This window comes from Orycteropus afer, unplaced genomic scaffold (genome assembly GCF_000298275.1).
Source record: "Orycteropus afer afer isolate SDZICR_OR568_19922 unplaced genomic scaffold, OryAfe1.0 scaffold00086, whole genome shotgun sequence".
In the NCBI taxonomy this organism is placed as follows: domain Eukaryota; kingdom Metazoa; phylum Chordata; class Mammalia; order Tubulidentata; family Orycteropodidae; genus Orycteropus; species Orycteropus afer.
In genome coordinates this window covers 6,791,360-6,812,340 of record NW_006921673.1, presented here as the reverse complement: position 1 = coordinate 6,812,340, position 20,981 = coordinate 6,791,360, and the positions used below count along the sequence as shown (strand labels likewise).

The 20,981-nt window shown below is 38.9% G+C and overlaps 1 protein-coding gene across 1 annotated transcript in view; it reads right to left on the bottom strand.

The window, feature by feature from the left end:
• The window catches only part of CEP120 (centrosomal protein 120), a 145,784-nt gene that overhangs the window by 30,403 nt on the left and 94,400 nt on the right, over positions 1 to 20,981 (bottom strand). Inside the window, exons 15-17 of the mRNA XM_007942245.1 lie at positions 15,323 to 15,415; positions 13,949 to 14,110; positions 11,706 to 11,828 (exon numbers count right to left, since the gene is read on the bottom strand). Coding sequence (XP_007940436.1) covers positions 11,706 to 11,828; positions 13,949 to 14,110; positions 15,323 to 15,415 — 378 coding nt within the window. The remainder of the gene's footprint in view (positions 1 to 11,705; positions 11,829 to 13,948; positions 14,111 to 15,322; positions 15,416 to 20,981) is intronic.

Genomic DNA, 20,981 nt, shown 5'->3' with positions numbered 1-20,981 from the left:
TGGTGATTCCTTCAAAAGTTGGAATTAGAAATACCATTTGACCCAGCCATCCCATTACTAGGTATATACCCTAGAGAAGTGAGAGCCATGACAAGAACAGATATATGCACGCCAATGTTCATCGCAGCACTATTTACAATAGCCAAAACATGGAAACAACCTAGATGTCCATCAATTGAGGAATGGATAACCAAATTATGGTACTTATACACAATGGAATACTATGCAATCCTAAAGAATAACGTAGAATCTGCAAAACACCGCATAATGTGGATGAACTTGAAGGACATTATGCAGCCTGAAGTAAGTCAATCACAGAAGGACAAATATTGTATTTGTCCATTATTGTAAAAGTCAAGGAAAGGTTTAGATATGGAAGGAAATTTTCTTTGTTGGTTACCAGGGGTGGGAAGGGAGGATAGGGAACACTGTTAGATAGGTAGAGATAAGTATTGATTTGGGTGAAGAGAAGGGCAACGTACCAAATGCGAGGACCAACATGGTGGCATTGAGGAAGAGGAAGACAGAGAGAGGTACATAAGAGGTGCAGACAACAAAGATCAACTCTTTTGCACATAGAGTACTGCGTTGTCAGTGAAAGCAAATACAGGTATATGGGCGGACAGATGGGTGGACAGGCTGAACTATTAGGTAAGTCTATGCAGTGGGGAGCGTACCCAAGTCCATGTACAGGGTTAGCAGACAATGGCCCTACAAGTGCATCTGCATGTTCTGTAAGAATTCCCAGGGGTATAGTAGAGCTGACAAGGGACAAGGTTGTAGTCACTTCTTGGTCACAGCCGGCTACCCAGAAGGAGTGAGTAGTTGAACCTGTGGGCTCGGGACCATAGTCACAGAGGACATCAAGCTCAACTGGCATAACATACTACACAAAACATTGTTCCACCTCCTACTTTGGCGAGAAGCGACTGGGATTTTAGAAGCTTGCAAGCAGCCATCTAGAAGCAACAATGGGTCTCTCCTCATCCAGAGCAAAGAAGAATGAAGAAAACCAAAGATTCATGAAAACAATTAGCTCAAGCGACTGGTAGCTCAAGCGACACTCTGAGTAGCCTACACGACTATGAGACTAGAAGAACTAGATGGTGCCCAGCTACCACTGTCAACCTCTCAGAGGGGGATCTATGTAGAAGATCCTGGTAGAGAGGGAGAACAAAGTGGAACAAAACTCAAAATCATTTGGGGATAAAAAAGGGGGGGGGGGGGTCCAGGTTTGCTGGTCTGATAGAACCTGGTGAACCACTGAGACTATGGTCCCTAGCTGCACTTCAGGTCTGGAACTGAACGCACACCTGTGGCTTCCAGCCAAACAAAAGACAGGCATAGCAGTTGAATATCTACCTGAGGTAGATACATTCCTCGGAGAGAACAATCATGAGAGAAAGAAGGGCTGTTTATGCACAGGGAGATAGTTCAGGGGGCAGGAGTGCATGGAGGGATGGACAGAGGAAAGAGGTAACTATCAGGAGGAAGTTGGAGGGGAGCTGTTCCCTTGGGGTGAATTGTAGTCAATGTCATAAGACAACATATTTATTAACTGCTGTATGGAAAGTCAATTTGCTCTGTAAGCTTTCATCCAAATCACAATTTAAAAAAAAAAAACATTTTTTTAAAAAATCATTTTGGAAAAAAAAAAAAGGGGGGGAGGACCAGGTTTGCTGGTCTGATAGAGCCTGGTGAAACCACTGAGACTATGGCCCCTAGCTGCCCTTCAGGTCTGGAATTGAACCCATACCTGTGGCTTCCAGCCAAGCAAAAGATAGGCATATGAGTTGAACATTTACCTCAGGTAGATACACTCCTTGGAGAGAACAATCATGTGAGAAATAAGGGCTGTTTATTCACAGGGAGAGAGCTCAGGGGGCAGGAGTGAGTGGAGGGATGGACACAGGGAAGAGGTAACTATGGGGAGGAATTGGGAGGGGAGCTGTTGCATTGGGATAAATTGTAGTCAATGTCACAAGACAAAGTATATGTGAATTGCTGTATGGAAAGTGAATTTGCTCTGTAAACTTTCACCCAAATTACAATTAAAAAAAAAAAAAAAAGATAGGGAAATAAGTATGGAGAAGTAAAGTAACTTGGCACAGCTTCTAAGCCAGGATCTGAATCAAGATGATCAGACTCCAAAGCCCAAAGTCTTAACTATTATTATGCTACAACTCTATGAGACTAAGTACAAGATCTAAACTTTTTGCTGTGGCTTACAAAAAAACTGCAGATTTAATAACTCATAGTGACCCCATAGGACAGGGCGGATTGACTTCACAGGGTTTCCAAGGCTGTAAATCTTTACAGAAGCATCTTAACTGCCTCATGTTACTCCCACAGAGTAGCTGGTGGGTTTCAACCATCAAATCTTTGCTTAGTAGTCAAGCACTTTAATCACTGCATGACTCGGGTGCCTTCTTTATTATGCTTAGCATTAATAAAAATCATCTTGTTCATTTATTTGTTTACTCTCCTCAAAAATGAGGAGCCTGTTTGTCTTGTGAACAGAGAGGGCATTCAATAAATAGCTGATAATTGATTAACAGTAACCAACCATTTCAAAGCTGTTTTGCACTGAGATAAGCACAAATAATATGCCCTCCATAAAAATATGTTGAATGAATGAATAATTGAAAATTCTGAGCAATAAAGGTTATGCTGTTTCATCATCACTATGAACAAATGTTTACTTAGTACTACAAGATAAAGGGTGCTGTGTATACTAAGCACAGGTAATAAACAAGTAACTACGACATGGTCTCTGGCTTTGAAAGCTTATTATTTACTTTGGATTGCAGTATTTCTGAAATAATCACAATGAACATTAGAAGTTCCTAAAGCAGTATCATGATAAACAGAGAAAAGACTGAAGTTGTCAGGGATTTCATTTTACTTGGTCCACAATTAACGCTCATGGAAGCAGCAGTCAAGACATCAAAAAGACTAGAGGCTGGTTCTTCAAAAAGATTAACAAAATCAACAAAGCACTGGCAAATTTATCTCAGAAAAAGAGAGACAAGATGTAAACAACACGAATAACAAATCAAATGGACGACATCACAACAGAACCAACTGAAATGAACAGGATAATCACAGAATACTACAAAGAACTTTATGTCAACAAATTAAAAAACCTAGAAGAAATGGACAAATTCCTAGAAACACAAGACCTACCTAAACTAGCACAGACTGAGGTAGAAACTTTGAACAGACCCATAACAAAAGAAGAAACTGAGGAGGTCATTAAAAAAATCTCCTTTAAAAAAAAAAGTCTTGGCATAGATGGCTTTACTGGAGAATTCTAGCAAAGGTTCAGAGAAGAGGTGACACCTGTCCTACTTAAGCTGTTCCACAACATAGAAAAGGCTGGCATACTCCCCAATTCATTCTATGAAGCAAACATAACCCTGATACCAAAACGAGGCAAAGACACCACTAAAAATGAAAATTACAGACCAATATCCCTCATGAATATAGACTTAAAATCTTCAACAAAATCCTAGCTAATAAAATCCAACAATGTATTGAAAACAAACAAACAAAACAAAACACCATGACCATGGAATTCATATCGGGTATGCAAAGATGGCTCAACATTAGAAAAACAATTAATGTAACTCACCACATAAATAAAACAAAGGAAAAGAACTATATGATCATATCAATTGAGCCAGAAAAGGCATCTGATAAAATCCAACACCCATTCCTGATAAAAAAAACTCTGAGCAAAATAGGACTGGAATGGAAATTCCTCACATAAAAAAGGACATATACACAAAACCATCAGCCAGCATTATTCTCAATAGAAAGAGACTCAAAGCATTCCCCTTGCAAATGGGAACCAGGCAAGGATGCCCTCCATCACAACTTCTATTCAATACTGTACTGGAAGTCCTAACCAGGGCAATAAGGCAAGAAAAAGAAATAAAAGGCATCCAAATTGACAAAGAAGTAGTAAAACTATCTCTATTTGCAGATGACATGATCCTATACACAGAAAATCTGAGAGATTCAGCAAGAAAACTACTGGAACTAATTGAAAGGTTCAGCAAAGTGGCAGGATACAAGATCAACATACAAAAATCAGTTGGATTCCTCTACACCAGCAAAGAGATCTCTGAAAAGGAAATAAGGAAAAGAACACCATTTACAACAGCTACCAAGAAGATGCACCTGACCTAAGGCATGGCATTTTTCATTCGCTTCTTACGCATGTTAAAGCTGGACAATGAATGAGGAAGACCATCTGAATTGCCTTTGAATTGTGGTGTTGGTGAAGAATAATGAAAATATCATGGACTGCCAAAGAATGAACAAATCTGTTCCAGAAGAAGTCAGCCTGAATGCTCCTTGGAAGCAAGAATGGCCAGACTTTGTCTCACCTACTTTGGTTATGTTGTCAGAATGGTCCAGTGCCTGGAGAAGGATATCATGCTTGGTGAAGGGTAGAAGGTCAGCGAAGAATTGGAAGACCCTCAATAAGATGGATGGACAATAGTGGCTTCAATGATGGGTTCATGCATAGCAAGGATCATGAGGATGGTGTGAGACTGGGCAGTATTTCGTTCTGTTGTACACAGGGTTGCTATGAGTTGGAGCCTACTTGACGGCACCTAATACCACCACCACCACCACCAGAAAGATAAAATACTTAGGAATAAATCTTACAAGGGACACAAAAGACCTATATAAAGAAACACTACTACAAGAAACTATAATGGACTTACATAAATGGAAGAATAACCCATGCTCATGGCTGAGAAGACTGAACATTATGAAAATGTCAATACTACCCAAAGAAATCTACAGATTCAATGCAATCTCAATCCAAATTCCATGAACATTCTTTAAGGACACGGAAAAACCAATCCCTAATTTTATATGGAAAGGAAAGAAAGCATGGATAAGCAATGCACTACTGAAGGAGAAAAACAAAGTAGGAGGTCTCACATCCGTCGACCTCAAAACCTACTATATAGCCACAATAATCAAAATAGCCTGGTACAATGATAGACACAAAGACTAGTGGAACAGAACCGAGAACCCAGAAATAGATCCATCCACCTATGGTCAGCTGATCTTTAACAAAAAGCTGAAACCCATTCAATGGGGAAGAGAGAGTCTCTTCAACAAATGGTGCTGGCAAAACTGAATACCCATTTGAGAAAAAGTAAACAAGATCTGTACCTCACAGCATACACAAAAATGAACTCAAGATGGATCAAAGACCTAAATGGATAACCCAAAAGTATACAGTTCATCAAAGATAAACAGAGGCAAATTTAGTAGCATAATGCCTAAGGCACTTGACTGTTAACCAGAAGGCTGGCGGTTCAAACCCACCAGCCACTCCTCAGAAAGCAGGTTGGGCAATGTATTTCCGTAGTGATACCACCTCAGAAAACCCAAGGAGGGGTTACTATGAGTCAGGTCCAACTTGATGGCACATAACAATTTATGGCATAAATAGACAATCAAGCATAACCGAAAATGCACAAACAGCAGAAGAGAAACTAGATGACTAGGACCTTCTAAAAATTAAATTATTACGTGCATCCAAACACTTCTCCAAAAGAGTAAAAAGAGAACCTACAGATTCAGAAAAAAAATATTTGGCTATGACATATCCAACAAGGGACTCTCTAAAATTTATTGAAAACTTTAAAACCTCAATGTGAAAAATACAAACAATCCAATTCAAAAACGGGGAAGACACATGGACAGATACTTCACCGAAGAAGACAGTCAGGCAGCCAACAAACATGAAGAAATGCTCTTGATCGTTAGCTGCTGTTGCTGTTAGGTACCATCAAGTTGTCTCTGACTCACAGTGACCCTATGTATAGCAGAAAGAAACATCGCCTGGTTCTGTGCCAGCTCTATGACCCTTGCTATATCTGAGCCCACTGTTGTAGCCACAACATCTTGTGTCAATCCATCTTGTTGAGGGCCTTCTCCCTTTTCTTTGACTCTCTACTTTACCAAGCATGATCTCTTTCTCCAGGGAATGGTCCCTTCTGACAACATAACCAAAGTAGGTGAGATGAAGTCTAGCCATTTGTGCTTCCAAGGAGCATTCTGGCTGCACTTCTTCCAGGACGGATCTGTTAGTTCTACTGGCAGTCCATGGTACTTTCAGCATTTTTCACCAACACCACAGCTCAAAAGCACTGACTCTTCTTCGGTCTTCCTTATTCATTGTCCAGCTCTCACATGCATATGAGTCGATTGAAAATACCATGGCTTGTGTCAGGCAAGGAGATATCTTTGCTCTTAAGCACTTGAAAGAGGTCTTTTGCAGCCAACTTGCCCAATCCTATGCATCATCTGTTATCTTGACTGCTGCTTCCATTAGTGTTGATTGTAGAGCCAAGCAATATGAAGTCTTTGACAACTTCAATCTTTTCTCCATTTATTGTGATGCTGCTTACTGGTCCAGTTGTGAGGATTTTTGTTTTCTTTATATTGAGGTGTAACCCATACTGCAGAGTGTAGTTTTCAATCTTCATCAGTAAGTGCCTCAAGTCATCCTCACTTTCAGCAGGCAAAGTTGTGTTGTCAGTGTATCATAGGTTGTTAATGAGTCTTCCTCCAATCCTAATGCCACATTCTTCTTCAGGTAGTCCAGTTTCTTGGATTATTTGCTCAGCGTACAGATTGAATAAGTATGGTGAAAGGATACAATCCTGACGCACTCCCTTCCTAATTTTAAACCATGCAGTGTCCGCTTGCTCTGGCTGAATGACAGTCTCCTGATCTATGTAAAGGTTCCTAATGAGTACAATTAAGCATTCTGGAATTCCCATTCTTCTCAATGTTATCCACGATTTGTTATGATCCACACAATTGAATCTTTTGCATAGTCAATAAAATACAAGTAAACATCTTTCTGGTATTCTTTGCCTTCAGCCAAAATCCATCTAACATCAGTAATGTTATCCCTTATTCTACATCCTCTTCTGAAACCAGCTTGCATTTCTATAAGTTCTCTCTCAATATATTGCTGCAACCATTTCTGAATGATCTTCAGTAAGATTTTATTTATGTGCGATATTAATGATATTGTTCAATAATTTCCACATTCTGTGGGATTACCTTTCTTTGGAATGGGTACAAATATGGATCTTTTCCAGTCAGTTGGCCAGGTAGCTGTCTTCCATATCTCTTGGCATAGCTGAGTAAGTGCCTCCAGCATGGCATCCATTTGTTGAAACATTTCAATGAGTATTCCGTCAATTCCTGGAGCCTTGTTTTTCACCACTTCCTTCAGTGCAGCCTCAACTTCTTCTTTCAGTACCACTGGTTCCTGATCATATGCCACCTTTTGAAATTGATGAACATCAACCAATTCTTTTTGGTACAGTGACTCTGTGTTCCTTCCATCTTCTTTTGATATTTCCTACATCATTCACTATTTGCCCATAGAATCTTTCAATATTGCAACTCGAGGCTTGATTTTTTTTCTTCAGTTCTTTCAGCTTGAGAAATGCCAAGTGTGTTCTTCCCTTTTGGTTTTCTAACTCCAGGTCTTTACACATTTCATTATAATAATTAACTTTGTCTTCTCAAGCTGCTCTTTGAAATCTTCTGTTCAGCTCTTATATTGTCATTTCCTCCATTTGCTTTAGCTACTCTCCATTCAAGGGCAAGTTTCAGAGTCTCTTCTGACATCTATTTTGGTCTTTTCTTCCTTTCCTGTCTTTTTAATGACTTTTTGCTTTCTTGATGTTCTTGATGTCACCCCACAATTCCTCTGGTTTTCTGTCATTGGTATTCAATGGATCAAATCTATTCTTTAGATGATGTCTAAATTCAGGAGGGATATATTCAAGGTCATATTTTGGCTCTTGTGGACTTGAGAGCCATTAGAGAGAGGCAAATCAAAACAAGATATCATCTCATCCCAGCAATAATAGCAAAGTTCAACAGAACAGAAAAGAACAAATGCTGGTGAAGGTGTGGAGAGATTGAAACTCTCATACACTGCTGTTGGGACTATAAAATGGTACAACCACTATGGAAAATGGTATGGTGCTTCCTTTAAAAAGTTGGAAATAGAAATACCATTTGATCCAGCAATCCCATTACTAGGAACATATCCTAAAGAGGTGAGATACAGGACACGAATAGATATACACACATCCATTATCACTAAAGCACTATTTACCATAGCAAAGTGATAGAAACAACCTAAGTGCCCATCAACAGATGAATGAATAACCAAACTATGGTACACACACACAATGGAATACTATGTAACACTAAAGAATAATTGAGAATCTACAAAACACCACATAACATGGATGAACTTGGAGAACATTATGTTGAATGAAATAAATCAATCACAAAAAGACAAATACTACATGAGTCCATTATTGTAAAAAGCCAAGGAAAGGTTTACACAGGGAAGGAAATTTTCCTTGTTGATTACCAAGAAAGGAGGGGAGGGGAAGGGAGGGAATATAGGTGGATAATTAAGAGATAGGCTTGATATGGGCGAAGGAAAAACCAATATAACAAAAGTGTATGGCTGACACAATATCATTAAGGAAAAGGAAGTCACAGAATGGTGCACAAGAAGTACAGACAGTAAAAGTAAATACTACTGCAGATACAATACTGCATTAACAGTAACAGCAAACACTAATCTGTGGGTGGATACATAGGTAAAGAAAAAAATAGAATCAAATGATGTATTGCATTAGGCAAATCTGCTATAAAAGACCTAAGCATTAAAGGCAAATGCATCACTGAAGACAAAGGTGCATCTGACCCAAGCCATTATCTTCTCGATAGTTTCTTATGTGTGTGAAAGCTGGACAGTGAATTAGGAAGACCAAAGAAGAATTGATGAATTTCAATTATGGTATTGGCTAAGAATATTGAATAGATTATGCACTCCAGAAGAACAAACAAATCTGTCTTGGAAGAAGTACAGCAAGAATGATCCTTAGAAGAAAGAATGGCCAGATGTCATCTCACATATATGGTCATGTTGTCAGGAGGGGCCAGTCCATGGAGAAGGATATCATACCTGGTAAAGAAGAGTCTCACTGAAAAAGAGGAAGACCCTCAAGGAGATGGACTGACAAAGTGGCTGCAATGAAGGCTCAAGCATGGCAACAATTGTGAGGATGGTACAGGACTGGGCACTGTTTTGCTCTGCTGTACATAGGGTTGCTGTTAAGCCTGAGGCACAAAACACAAAACTGAAGGACAGCTGATGTAGCAGAATCTGCCCAGACTGGAAAGTCCCGTATGCTAATGAACTTCCTCTTTAAAAACCCCTCATACTAATGAAGTGCTGATCCCTGCTACCAGTTAATTGGACCCCACCTTTCTCTCAGTGTCCCCACTTAGATCCTCTGCAAGACTATAAACCCTACCCTGGCACGGCACAACTTCAACTTCTCGGGCCCCTCTCAGGGAACCTGTGAACCTCGCCTGGGCCCCTCTTGGGGACCCGTAAACCTTGCCCGGAAACGCAGAATAAAAACTTCTCTTTAACCCCACTTTTTGCGTCCTCTTCTCCTTGCCGTGACCTTACAGTTGCTATGAGTCAAAACTGACTTGATGGCACCTAACAACAACAACAAAGTAATCTATCCAACAGCCTGATATTTGATTATAATATCTCAACATAAGCTTTAAGGTTTTGAGTGTTGAAGTTACGAAATAAAAGATTTTGAAACTACTCAGCAGTCCTCCTCTCCCAGCCACAAAACAACAGAGACCAGACATCACTTTGCTCAAAGCACTCTTCTGTTGATGTTATCCATTCATTAGTCCATTCTCCCAAACGTACAGATCTATTTCTTCTTCCCTAATGCCACTTTTCTGACTACTACTCTATGACAACTATTCAAAACAAGGGTTCTTGTTTCAAAATCAAGTCAGAAGTTTTCAAGGTTTTTTTCGTTTTTTGAAAAGTGTTCATGATACTCTAAGTTAAAACTGTCTCAAAAAAGAAGCATTATACAATGAACACAGAGCTGCTCTGACTTAAGTGAAGGGTTCTAGACTACTATCTGCCACTCCGACGTGCCACTGGTCTCTATAAGAGCTTCAAAACACTTGGTCTGAAATATCTTTCTTGATATACACCTACTTTATTAATAATTTCAGTGCTAGGTTCACACTTTTCCTCATTATTTAGCTCATCTCACATACCAAAAAAACTGACTGCCATTGAGTCAATTCTGACTCACTGTGACCCCCTTTGGGTTTCCAAGGCAGTAAATCTTTACAGAAGTTGATTGCCCAGTCTTCCTTCCACGGAGTGGTGGTGGATTTGAACCACCAACCTTCTGGTTAGCAGTCAAATGCCTTAGGCACCAGCCTCCAGAGCTCCTTCATCTCACATAATAATGCCCTGTATTTAAAGTGTTGAGTTCTTCATTACTTTACCTCCACTGTACTTCAACAACCAATATGTACTATGATTATCCCTCCAACTCACCATTATATAGCCAAATCCTTTTCTAAGATTTTTATTTGTAACTATTAGCCAGTCAGCTTAGTTTTCCCAGTCACTAACTTATCCTCCATGTGGGAAGGGCTTATGAGAAGCAGGAGAGAACACAGCCAAGGAGATCTTTTCCAAGATCTTAAAATCATAAGATCACCAAATCTTTTCATTTTAATTTCCATTTCACTCATCTTCAATGACAGTGACCTTCTGGGTCCTTTGACCCGTTTCTGTTCTCCCAGTCCATTCAGTAGGCCAAATGTGATTATTTCAAACAATGGTCTTTCTAAGATCTTACCATTTTACCAGTCTCCAAACTCAAGCCACCTTCATTAGCCTGTGTTAACTAGGGAAAGGGAAGGAACTGTTCTAAACTTTGCTGTAACAGCACTGACAAAATTGGCTTCAAAAATATGCAGTCTAACCTCAACTGTTATCCTTCTCCCATCAGTAATGCTATCAAATTTCCCACTGTGTTTGTTCTATTTCCATATTCAAGCCCTCCACTTTACCTCTACTCTTAAACCTAGAGGACAGTGTTAACAGAGATAGAGGACAGCAATAGCACAGTCAGTCACAGTGACTACAGCAAAACTGAAACCTGAACAGTATGACACCAGAATTAGAGGATACAGAATCCAGTGACATGCTGTCATGGCACTAGCAACAGCATTCTAGGTAGACTGTTCTGAGACAGGATATTGGTCGTACCTTGCATCCTCTAGTTCCTATTTTCTAAAACTGGTTCTTCAATTTTCCTGTTTTGTGAATTCCTTTACTCCTGCAATTAGTTTCTGTTGCTCGCATACAAAAACTCTAAATAAGCTATAATTGATATAGAGCCCTGACTGCACAGTAGTTAATCACTCAGGTGCTTATTGAAAGGTTGGTAGTTCGAATTTACCAGCAGCCCTGCAGCAGAAAGACAAGGCAATTTGCTTCTGTAAAGATTTACAGCCTTAGAAACCCTACTCTGTGCTACAGAGTCACTTTGAGTTGGAATTAACTCAACGATAACAAGTTTTTTGGGGGTTTATAACAGATAAAAGCCAAGAAATCCAAGTACTGACAATGCCATGTGCCTTGAATTTCTCTGATGTACTTTCATTTAATATTATACTACTACAGAGGAATATTATTGTATTTTATATGCAAATATTATTATTTACTGATTTTATAAATTGATCATTGGGAATAGTTAAGCAGTCATAAATTGACATGGTACCTTTTCCAAAGTGAGAAGGTTTATTTCTGACTGTAGACGTATTTCTGGTTTGTTGCTCTGTTGATCCTTGAAATGCTGGAACTCTATTTCCAAATTCTTATACTTATTTTCAGCTTCATTAAGCTGCATTTAAAAAAAAAGAGAGAAAAATCATTTATAGTCATTTCAAAATTAAAATATGCAAGTTTAAGTTACAGAATTCAACTGAGTCATTTTTTTTTTTAAATTTTAAGTATGTTTGGGAGCTCTGGTAGCGTAATGCCTAGGGCACTTGACTGTTAACCAGAAGGCTGACGGTTCAAACCCACCAATCCTCCTCGGAAGGAAGGTTGGGAAATCTACTTCCATAGTGACACCGCTTTGGAAATCCAAGGAGGGGTCGCTATGAGTCAGGGCTAACTCGATGGCACATAACAACACAACAACAAATCCTGTTTGTAGCAGTAAGTCTGGAAAATATATAAAATGCAATGAGGAACATAAAGATCTTTAAAAATGTTATTTAATCAACTGATTCACAAAAAAAAAAAAACAAACTCTCTGCTGTCGAGTCGGATCCTACTCACAGCAACCCCTCCTTGGGTTTCTGAGGTGGTATCTCTACAGAAGTAGATGGCCCAATCTTCCTTCCAAGGAGCAGCTGATAGGTTGAACTGCCAGCCTTCTGGTTAGCAGTAAAATGCCTTAGGTACTACACCACCAGAGCTCCTAATCAACTGATTAGCAATATACAAAACCCTTTTTACTGGTATGACATATATAAAACTAGTACCATGAGAATGTTTTCGTTAAATTTTAGCTGGCCAATCAAAAAGTCATCATACGGAATACAGATATTCTTTTCACATTTTTCTTAAGATATCACTTCTAAAAGAAGATTAAACATTATAGATATGCCAGATTGTTATCCATGAATATTGGGGGGAAGATTCAGGCATACCGGTATAAGCCAAATAAATAAATAAACCACTGTTACCATTTTTATGGAACTAAGACATTGTTCAAATTATCACACTAATGAAAATAACAACAAACTGATGTAACATACTACACAAAGGAAAAAAGAACAGAAGAAAAATGTCTCATGAGAATTTATGTCAAAAACTTGACCTAGACGTGGGGAGCAGGGGTCAGAGAAGATTTCTCTGAGCAAGTAATCCTGAAAACTGAAGGATATTCAGAATTCACTAGGCTCACAAACAGTAACGCACACGAAGATCCTGTGAGTGAAGTGAGCATGACATGCTTAAGAATCTGAAGAAAGACCTGTATAGCTGGAAAGTAAAAAACAAAGTTTAAACAGTAGGAAATAAATTAAGAGGCTAGCTGGGACCAAATTATGCAGAGGCTTGTAGGGCAAAGGAACAATTCTGATCTGTATCTTATGAACAATAAGAAGCCAATAAAAGGTTTTAAAGAGAAGTGTCAAGATTCTCAAATTTCAAAAATATAATTTTGGCTGCAATATTAAGACTGATATCAAGTAGAGATGTCGCAAAAGCACCTAGAGTACAAAGGAAAGGGTTTGGAGTACAAAGGAAAGGTCTGAGATATAAATGTAGATGTCACAGATATACAGATTGTTTCTAAAGCCACAGGCATGAGCAGGATTGTTTCCTGCAAAGTTAAGTTCTGAGCTTGAAGGAATTACATTTAATGGCTGGATAAAGGAAAAAAGGCTGCAAAGGAGCCTGAGTGATGGCCACAGAAGTAGAGGAAAACAAGGGGACTGGTGTAGTATAAGCTGAAAGAAGAGAACATACAGAATTGATCCTCTCAAGAAATTTTAGTAAGATGAGAAATGAAAAGTGTCCACTGAACTTACTGACTCAACCATTGTTGGCTTTTCTGACAGATGGCTGGTTGATGTGAGGGGACAGAAAGTGGAGTGGGATGGGGTGAGAGAAGAATGTAGGTCGCTATGAGTCGGGTTTGACTCGACGGCACATAACAACAACAACAAAAGGAAATTTATTAGAAAAAGAAGACAAAGTTGGGACTCAATTGAAATATAGCATAATTTCATACAAACACAGTTATAAAGTAACAAATATTATTCCAATAGAGTGTAACTGTTACCTAAAAAAAAAAAAAAGATTTGAATTAAAGAATACTTCAATCTCAGTGTGGTAATTATGATTAGTAGTCCAAGTTACTATAAATTTTATTACTTTTTAATAAACGATTTCTTTCCAGGATACAGATAAACTAACCATAAAAACATGACATGTATTTTATCCAACCTTCTGTTGAAGTCGGTGTTTATCCTCTTCTAGTTGCTTTATCTTCAATCTTTCTAGTTCTACTTGGTGAGCACAATCTTCTTTAGCCCTACGGATAGAGTCCTGAAGTTCTAGGAGGTTCCGTTCACGTTCTGACTGCAGTTCTTTTTTTTCCCGTTGAAGCTTGAAACAAGTGCATGTTTAAGAGGTTGGCTTATTACTAGCTGAATATACTGTCCAATATTCTATTATCCTTAGATAAAGTTAAATGTTCAAAATATTCATAAATTCATTTCAAATTATTTTCAGTTATTACTTAATATTTAAATATACTGAAATTATAAAACATCAATCATTACTTAATACTAATATACAAAGTATATACAAAAATCCATATACAAATTCATATTAATTCAGATGAACAGGCCCTAACCATTTAAAATTCTCATTTGAATAAAGCCTGTTATTATAGAAGCTTATATGCCTGAGTTTTTTTTTTCTTATAGAAACCTTTTTTTTTTTTTCCTACCTAAGAATATAAGAAGGTAAAGAGCTTTAGCATGAGGAACAAAATTATTTCTACATAATCTAAACAACTTAAAAATCCATAAAAACACATAAAGACATGGTTAGGGTGATTTGCTGAGAAAATTTTAAATGCCTTTTGAATGGGGAAGAACACATAGAATTGACGTGAAAGAAATTCTAATTGTTTTGAAATAACCTTTGTAGAAAATTTTGTAAGCATTTAGGATAAAATTGTTTACAGTAACAAGAATGCTAATTAGGCATAGTATGGATACAAGTTCTCATTCCTTCTTAGAATCTAATCATTATCAGGTAAGAAAGAGGGAAAACACCCTTCTTCCTTAAAGCAAATCAGGACTTTAAGTCTCTGAGTCTGAACTATGTTTACTCTTTTCTCTAGCAGTACAGCAATCTATTTCTTCCATACAATGGGAAAGTTAATAAAAAACTTCCATTATAGAAGAGATCAGGCCCAAACTGGCTGAAAGATACTTAATTATTTCAAACACAAACACTTTTTTATCTATTCCTGAAATTCTAAAGTTAAAAAAAAAAAGTTGAACAGCAATTTTCTCCATATCCTCTAAAAAACAATTTCCATAAAATGTATTTAACATAAATATGTTGTTGTTGTTGTTGTATGTGCCATCAAGTCGGACCCGACTCATAGCAACCCCTCCTTGGGTTTCTGAGGCAATATCACTACGGAAGTAGAATGCCCCATCTTCCTTCCAAGGTGTGGCTGGTGGGTTTGAACCTCCAGCCTTCAGGTTAGCAGTCAAATGCCTTAGGCACTACGCTACCATAAATGGTATGAACTTAATATACAGACTGCCAGATAAAGCCTATGATACATGGATGAAGTACCTCTAATTCTGCATTGGCAAGTTGCTGCTCTCTCTTCTCCAAGTCAATTAGAGTTTTTTGAAGTTTTCCTTCCAAAATAGTATATTCAGCCACCTAAAATATAGTAAAAGAAAAGTTACCTTATCTTCCCCAAATTCAAAACACACACAAATTCAAAAAATACAATGTCATTGAAACAGAGGACCAGAGAAAAAATCATTAATTACATCCACCTGCTAAAAGCAGCCAATTCTTTCTCCTGTACTCTAAAGGAAGGAAGACCAAACAGCTGCTTGTATATCTCTAGTGATATTTCAACTCTTGGAGAAGACCATTCTCCTATAGGGCAGTAAGACTGCTAACAAAAATCCTGTGTTTGGTCAAAATCTCCTGAAATCTGCCTTGTCCAATGTACCAGTATCCCTCTGACGTCAGTTAGTCACATAAGCTTGGAACTAATGTTGTCAGACAGTTAAAAGTCAGTCTTCCTCCATAGCCACAGGGGACGTCAAGCTCAATTGGTATAACATACTACACAAAACACTGTTCTACCTCCTACTGTGGCAACTAGCGACTGGGATCTTAAAAGCTTGTAAACAGCCATCTAGATGCAACAATGGGTCTCTACTCGTCCAGAGCAGAGAAGAATGAAGAAAACCAAACATTCATGGAAACAATTAGTCCTAGCGACTGGTACACTATGTGATCCGCAGCCTATACAACTATAAGACCAGAAGAACTAGATGGTGCCCAGCTACCACTGTCAACCACTTGGAGGCGGATCTATGTAGGAGATCCTGGATAGAGAGGGAGAACAATGTGGAACAAAACTCAGAATCATTTGGGGAATAAAAAGAGGGGGAGGACCAGGTTTGCTGGTCTGATAGAACCTGGTGGAACCACTGAGACTATGGCCCCTAGCTGCCCTCCAGGTCTGGAACTGAACCCACACCTGTGGCTTCCAGCCAAACAGAAGACAGGCATAGGAGTTGAACATGTACCTGATGTAGCTACACTCCTTGGAGAAAACAATCATGGGAGAAAGAAGGGCTGCTTATGCACAGGGAGACAGCTCAGGGGGCACGAGTGCATGGAGGGATGGACACAGGGAAGAGGTAACTATCAGGAGGAACCGGGAGAGGAGCTGTTGCTTGTGGTAAATTGTAGTCAATGTCATGAGACAAAGTATACGTGAACTGCTGTATGGAAAGTGAATTTGTGCTGTAAACTTTCACCCAAATCACAATTAAAAAAAAAAACAGAATAACAAAGTCAGTCCTCCTAATGGTTTATATCTGATCCTGTACAACAGTTCCAGTAACTGAGTCCCCTGATCTCTTCTTTAACCAGAGGCCCTAGTCAGGCCCCTAATCTAGTACCCCAATTTCTATCGGGGTCACTATGAGTCAGAGTCAACTCGATGGCAGTGGGTTTGGTTTATTCATTTATTTATTTTTGGTTTTCAGAGTCTTGTTCTATGCTATCTTTAAGGATATAAGTCCTGTTCAGAATAAGAGGCCTATCTGCTCAGCCTATGGAAGGACACAGTACTATCTTGGTTTTCTATCTTTCAATTCAGACTCATCACTTTACTAGGACTTTCAAAACCAATTTTTCCACCATCCTCACCAACTAGTCTCTAAGCCCCAGGTCCCATTCTTTCCTACTGCCAATAAATCCTGGTTTGATGCCCTTAGAAACCCATTCTCTAATCCTAGTTTTACAACTTGGTCAGAGAAAAAATTCATGTATTTTCCCATATTTTAGCCTGGGATATCTCAACAAGTTTCTTCAACTATTATTCACAAATTATGGTTTCCACATTTTCTAAGATCTTGGTTTAATCTAGAGTCTAGATCCTAGACTAAGTCCTTTAAAAAGTATAATATTCAGATGTGATCACACTAGGTCAGAGATCAAAGGTCCTGATCATCCCTTTTGATAAAGTTAAAAAAAAAAATACATACACATACACACACATATACATACATACATATCCCCCAGAGATTTTGTGTTTGTTGTTAATGTTGGCACAACTATGTCTTCTGTGTACTTGTCCAGCTGACTGGGTTTAATCTGACTACAGAATTTGCTAAACTATTACCCTTGTTGAACTTCATTCTGATGATTGAGGCCCAGAAAAGCAAACAATCAATATCATTTTTTACATTGATTTTGTTAACTCTACCACTCAGTTTTGGTTCATCTGAAAATCTGTTAAGCAAGCCTTTGACCCTTATCCAAATCACTAATAAAAATGTGTCAGGTACCAGGTTTGAGACTTAAAAACCCATAATGAAAATGACTGTGAGGGAGTATTCATATATTCTTCCTCTGGCAACCCAAACATCTGTCCTCCCTATAGTTCAATCTCAGAAGTCTCATGTTACATGACTTTTGTTAATCTCATTTACCTATTATCACATGTACTAAGAACTCTCAATTAATATTGCAAGGTCAAGCCTCCGTCCAGTTTTAGATCTCTATACCCAAATACTTGCTGAATATATCCTTCTCAGTATTGTCCATATATCACAAACTCAAATATATATACATATATATGTATCTATCTGATACCATAATCATTTCTACTTCCACACTGGGAAAAACAAAAATGTGTGGAACCTATATCCTGCTTGGTCATGTGCCATCTTCACAAGCCTTGTTATACTTGAGCCCATCATTGCAGCCATTGTGTCAATCCATCTCATTGAGGGTCTTGTCCTCTTTCGCTGACCTTCCATGTTACCAAGCATGATATCCTTCTTCAGGGAATGGTTCCATCTGACAACGTGAAAAAGTAGGTAAGACAAACTTACTTATTCTCACTTCCAAGGAGCATTCTGGATGCACTTCTTCCAAGACACATTTGCTCATTCTTCTGGCAGTCCATGCAACTTTCAGTATTTGTTTTGGTTACCTCTGTGCTGCTCTAACAGAAAATACCACAAATGGGATGGTTTGAACAAACAACAGTTTGTTCTCTCACAGTTTGGAGGCTTTAAGTCTGAGTTAAAAGCGCCAGGCTCCAGGGGCTGTATTCCAGGCTCCCAGCCCACTGAAGCTGGAGGCTTTTCTTCACTCAGCTCCTAGCTGCTGAGGCTGACAAGCCCAAAGTTGACAAGTAATAAGGCACAGTCCCAATACTATCAAACCACATGGCAGGCCATTAATTCAAGTCCATTAAAAGTCCCAAGATCGGCAGAGCATGACAGGCTGCTGAATGATGACTCGGCTACATGCAGGGTTCAAGCATGCCATAAACCAGAGACCATCCCCAAATCTGCTTCTTATATATGTGAAGCAAACCACATCCCTAAAGCAGCTACTCAGTTGCCTGTGGTAGATCCCACCATGGAGCTGACTGCCATTCTCATCATGGGGAATAACTATCCCCAGCTACCCAGCCACTCATACTAGGCCCAACCAAGATGACACACAAACTTAACTACCACAGTATTCTCCAACACAACAACTCAAAAGCACCAACTCTTCTTCGGCATTCTTTATTCACTATCCAACTTTCACATACATAACAGGTTACTGAAAATACCATGGCTTGGGTTAGGTGCACCTTAGTCCCTAATCTCCAAAGAGACATATTTGCTCTTTAGCACTTTAAAGAAGTCTTTTGCAGCAGATTTGCCCAGTGCAGTATATCATCTGATTTCCTGACTGCTGCTTCCATGGGTATTAACTGCAGAACTAAGTAATATGAAGTCTCTGACAACTTCAATCTTTTCTCCATTTATTATGATGCTGCTTATTTATGCAGTTGTGAGGATTTTTGTTTTATGATGAGGTGTAATCCATAACGAAGGAGATCTGGTAGCATAGTGCCTAAGGCACTTGACTGCTAACCAGAAGGTTGGCAGTTCAAAACCACCAGCCACTTCTCAGAAGGAAGGTTGGGCAATCTACTTCTGTAGTGATAATGCCTCTGAAACCCAAGGAGAAGATGCTATGAGTCGGGTCCGACTCAATGGCAAATAACAACAACAACAGTCCATAACAAAGACTGTAGTCTGTAACTGTCATCAGTTAAGTGCTTCAAGTCATCTTTCAGCAAGCAAGGTTTTATCATCTGCATATCGCAGTTGTTAACGAGTCTTCCTCCAATCCTGACGCCATGTTCTTTTTCATATAGACCAGCTTCTTGGATTATTTGTTCAGCATACAGATTAAATAAGTATGGGGAAAGGACACAATCCTGACACACATACTTCTTGATCTTAAATCATGCAGTATTCCCTTGCTCTGTTCAAAGAACAGCCTCCTGGTCTATGTAAAGGCTCCTCATGAACACAATTAAGTGTTCTGAAACTTCCTTTCTTCTCAATGTTATCCATAATTTGTTATGATCCACACAGTTGAATGTTTTTACATAGTCACTTAAACACAGGTAAATATCTTTCTGGTATTCTTTGCTCTGAGCCAAGATCCATCTGACATCAGCAATGATATCCCTCATTCCATGTCCTCTTCTGAATCCAGCTTCTATTTCTGGAAGTCCTGCATCAATATTCTGTTGCAACTGTTTTTGAATTATCTTCAACAAAATTTTACTTGCGTGTGTTATCAATGATACTGTTTGGTAATTTTCACGTTTTGTGGGATCACCTTTCTTTGGAATGGGTAACAATATGGATCTCTTTCAGTCAGTTTGCCAGGTAGCTATCTTCCAAATTTCCTGGCACAGATAAGTAAGTGCGGTATCTGTTGAAATATCTCAATGGGTATTCCTTCCATTCCTGAAGCCTTGTTTTTTGTCAATTCTTTCAACGTAGCTTTGACTTCTCCATCAATACCGCTGGTTCCTGATCATATGCCACCTCCTTAAATAGATGAACATCGACCAATTCTTTTTGGTACAGTGACTCTGTATATTCCTCCCACCTTCTTTTGATGTTTCCTGTATCCTTCAATATTTTGCCCATCAGATCTTTCAATATTGCAACTCAAGGCTTGAATTATTTTCTTTAGCCCTTTCAGCTTGAGAAATGCTGAGAGTAGTCTTCCCTTTTGGTATTCTAACTCCAGGTCTTTGCACATTTCACTATAATATTTGACTCAGTCTCTCTCAGCAGGCCATCTCTCTCAGTAGCACATCCCTCTCTCTCTCAGAAGCATGTCTCTCTCAGCCAGCAATTAGAAAGACTTCTGCCTCTAGGAGGGCTCCTTTTGAGCCTGGCACAGTGGCCAAAACCAACTGATTCCAACATCAGAGTTCTACACACCTGAGAGCAAACTTCCCAGAAGATTGCTTCATGCTGCTGGAACAGAAATACACCATGTGGATAACTTTAACAGCTACTCAGTGGGCAAAGTGGGAGTTACAAAGACTATGGCTAGAAAAGCCATACCATGTAATTCACTACACTGCAGTTTCCAACTTTCCCATTACAATCACCAGTAATAATCAATATATTTTGATTGAATGGTCAATTTCAGAGTGCAGAAGTTGGTAACAATCTTTAATTCCCTCATCTTTGGCATTAGTGTTTAGTGTATAAATTTGAATAACAGTAGTATCACCTGGTCTGCCTTGTTGTTGTTATTGTTGTTATTTGCCGTCGAGTAGCCCCCGACTCATAGCGACCCCTCCTTGGGTTTCCGAGGCAGTATCACTACGGAAGTAGGATTGCCCAACCTTCCTTCTGAGGAGTGGCTGGTGGGTTTG